General features: G+C 31.9%; 1 protein-coding gene across 1 annotated transcript; it reads right to left on the bottom strand.

Moving 5' to 3' along the window:
- Positions 1–2,040: 2,040 nt before the first annotated feature.
- Positions 2,041–2,728, bottom strand: LOC127102678 (secreted RxLR effector protein 161-like). Its single transcript, XM_051040021.1, has 2 exons — positions 2,341–2,728; positions 2,041–2,255 (listed from the first exon to the last, which is right to left on the bottom strand). The coding sequence occupies exons 1-2, from the start codon at positions 2,726–2,728 to the stop codon at positions 2,041–2,043; spliced, it is 603 nt and encodes a 200-aa protein (XP_050895978.1).
- Positions 2,729–3,831: the final 1,103 nt, after the last annotated feature.

Genomic DNA, 3,831 nt, shown 5'->3' with positions numbered 1-3,831 from the left:
AAACTTGTGTTTACGTTTTAGGCTTAGCGCTTGCTAATCCTTCGTGATTCCGACCGCGTCAAGATCTAAGAATAATTTTATCTTTTACCATCTATACACTCGTCTTATTTTTTAAGGGAGAGAGAAAGTTGATTTGGAAAATGTGAGTTTTTTGTTGTTGTCGTTTCTTTTGTTGATTAAAATACTATTTAAATTTGATTAAAATGTTATTTTAATTTAATTAAAACTCATAAATAATTTAAATTAATTTAGGTATTTTAAAAAGAAAATTTTAAACTTTCAATTTTTGGGATTTGAAGATGATGATTTTTTTTGAAGATGGCGATAAAGATGAAGAATAGATGATGGAAGAAAATGAAGAAATAGAGAAACAAATTAGTGAATATGTTAATAAGTTCAAACACACCAAGTTCTCGTCAAAATTTAACCTTAATATTAAATTCATAATAGTAAAGATCTGTGGGATAAAGAACAATGTCAACATAAATAAATGACCTCAATCAAAATAATAGCATGCAAAGAATGAAGGCAAATATAGAAGAAGGAAGAATAAGATAAAAGACAAGAACCCAAAGAAAATTGTTTACCTAGCTCGATTAAACCGATCTACTATGGGGAGAGAGAAGATCTCAAATTCATTACACTTCTAAAAGTCGTTATAATTGGATTACATAAAAGTTATAAGAAAATAGTCACCCAAGTTCCCAAGAACAAACCATATATTTCTACCCTCAAGTGTTTCACAATCTCTCCCCTCTGTATATGAACATACAACCCCAATGTGTTTAGAAGTATTTCTTAATCCCCTTAAATATCTCTAAAGGTTTCATAAATTCCAAGAACTTTAGGGAATTTATACCCTTGCCTCTCTAAGATTCCAATATGATTCCTAACTCTTCTCAATGTTTTTTAAGCTCTAAAGTTTTGAAGGTTGTGAAGACAAAAATGATAAAGTTTCATATTTATAAATGTTAAAATTTAATAAATCCTTAAAATTCCACAAGCAAACAAATTTGCAAACCAAAACGACCAAAGTCGATACACGTGAATCATCTTAATCGACCTGATACCCGACTGATCTGACTTGTCGTCGTTGCCACTAACTGGACTTTGGTCAGAGTGTTATAGGTCTGTAATCACTGATTCCTCCGTAATTAAAAGTTATGTTTTCCCAACACCTGCACCCAATCAAATTTATTTTTCTCTATTAGATTTAGTGTGGGGTGTTAGATATATATATATATATATATATATATATATATATATATATATATATATATATATATATATATATATATATATATATATATATATATATATATATATATATATATATATATATATATATATATATATACCCTATGCTCATGATAACAAAAGAATAACAAGATCAATAAAACAAAATGCGGAAATAGAATTAGAGGTTTTACCTTCTGCCATTGTTGCAGTGTTGTGAGTGCACTGCCTTTGATTCTTCCAAGCTCTTGCTCTCTTAATATAGATGGTGTATTTATTTTGTGATGAGAGAAAGCTTTGGGGACCAAAGACTATTTATAGGCTTGATTCTACCATTAAGAATTTAAAGCCATTAAAACTCATTACCATCCAATTAAATGGTCATATCAATTTACATTAAAACCAAAATAAATTATACCCTTTTCAGAACCAAAATCCCAAAACTATGGACCACATTAAATTGGTTTTTTATTATTAATACTTATTATGATATAAATAAGAAACTATTACATTCTCCCACTTGGTCCATAGGACCGATTATTGGCATAAATGAGTCATGGAAAACTTACTCAAGAAATAAATATGTGAATCATAGAGATAGTCCCTCTTAAAGCGAGTAGTATCATCTATGTATTACAACACGTCTATTTTCAAGTATATATATGTAATGTGGTAACTAACTTGATGAATAAACCAATGTTTACTCTTGGTCCAGATGTAACATATTTTCTCAAACTGATGTGCGCATGAAAATGAGAAAACATCATAATATAAAAGTTTTATTAATAAACTGTCTGTATAAAATCATAAGGAGGACCCAAGTCCCATGTTCTCTACATGATCCTTAAATTTTATTGGTGGCATGCCCTTAATCAAAGGATCAATGATCATTAAATTAGTACTAATGTGATTAATAACTACTATTTTATCTTTAACTCTTTCTCTAATGGCTAAATACTTTATGTCGATGTGCTTGCTTCGACTTCCACTTTTATTGTTCTTAGCCATAAAGACAGTTGCTGAATTATCGCAAAAAAATCTTCAGAGGTTTAGAAACAGAATCCATGATTCTAAGCCCAGAAATAAAACTCTTAAGCCATACACCATGAGAAGTATCCTCAAAACAAGAGACAAACTCGACTTCCATAGTATAAGTAGCAACCAAGGTTTGCTTAGTACTTCTCCATGAAATAGCTCCATCAGCCATCAAAAAAATATATCTTGATGTTGATTTGCGAGAATTAACACAACCAGCAAAGTCGGAGTCTGAATAGCCCATCACATCAAGATTGTCCGTCTGCCTATACATTAGCATGTAATCTTTTGTTCCTTTAAGATATATCAACACCTTCTTTGCAGCTTTCCAGTGATCCATACTTGGATTACTCTGATAACTTCCTAAGATTCCAACGGCAAATGCAATGTCGGGCCTTTTGCATACTTGAGCATACATAAGACTTCCAACAACAAAAGCATATGGAATGTTCTTCATTTGTTCCCACTCAAAATCATTCTTAGGGCATTGATTCAAATTAAATCTATCGCCCTTGACAATGGGTGCAACACTTGGTGAACAATCTTTCATTCTAAATCTCTCTAAAACTTTATTGATGTAGGTTTCTTGTGATAGACCCAAAATTCCTCGAAGTCTATCTATGTGGATCTTAATGCCAATGACATAAGATGCCTCACCCATATCCTTCATATCAAAGTTTTTAGAGAGGAATTGTTTCACCTCATGTAGAAAACCTTTATCATTGGTTGCAACTAGTATGTCATCCACATACAAAATGAGAAACAAATTTTACTCCCACTGACCTTCTGTTATATACATTGATCCATGGGTTTTTCAATAAACCCAAATGAAGATATCGTTTCATGGAATTTAAGATACCATTTATGAGAGGCTTGTTTTAAACCATATATGGATCTCTTAAGCTTGCAAACCAAATGCTCACCACTATTAGAAGAGAAACCTTCAGGTTGTTTCATATAAACCTCCTCCTCTAAATCACCATTAAGAAAGGCTATTTTCACATCCATTTGATGCAACTAAAGGTCAAAATGTGCAACTAATGCCAAGATGACACGAAGATAATCTTTCTTAGATACATGAGAAAAAGTATCAGTGTAATCGATTCCCTCCTTTTGAGTAAATCCCTTAGCAACGAGTCTGGCCTTGTATCTCTCAATGTTGCCTAATGAATCTTTCTTGGTTTTAAAGACCCATTTACAACCAATGACCTTTACCCCATTAGGTAACTCTACAAGATCCCATACGTCGTTGTTTTTCATGGAATTCATTTCATCATTCATGGCATCATACCATAAATTTTTGACTCTTTGCAACTCATGGCTTGTCTAAAGCTCTCAGGATCATTCTTAGCTCCAACATTATAGTCAAATTCTTGTAGATACACAATGTAATCATCAGGAATGGCTGATTTTCTTGTCCTAGTAGATCTTCTTAATGTTTGATCAACATTTTCTTGTGGATCTTGTTGTTCAACTAATTATTCATCATCTTGATGACCAACTTGATTTACTGGATCATCAGTAGTTTGTGGAGTCTCGACGATTGGTTGATCAACATCC

This window comes from Lathyrus oleraceus, chromosome 7 (genome assembly GCF_024323335.1).
Source record: "Lathyrus oleraceus cultivar Zhongwan6 chromosome 7, CAAS_Psat_ZW6_1.0, whole genome shotgun sequence".
Classification (NCBI taxonomy): domain Eukaryota; kingdom Viridiplantae; phylum Streptophyta; class Magnoliopsida; order Fabales; family Fabaceae; genus Lathyrus; species Lathyrus oleraceus.
The sequence above is the reverse complement of the archived record's forward strand: the minus strand, read 5'-3'. Positions and strand labels throughout refer to the sequence as shown.

Excerpts from the sequence above, each read along its gene's own strand:
- LOC127102678 (XM_051040021.1), bottom strand. The coding sequence starts at position 2,728 with ATGAAGAACATTCCATATGCTTTTGTTGTTGGAAGTCTTATGTATGCT. Across the intron at positions 2,256-2,340 it reads TTTTGAGGATACTTCTCATG|CAACTGTCTTTATGGCTAAG; the intron begins GTGTATGGCTTA and ends GCGATAATTCAG.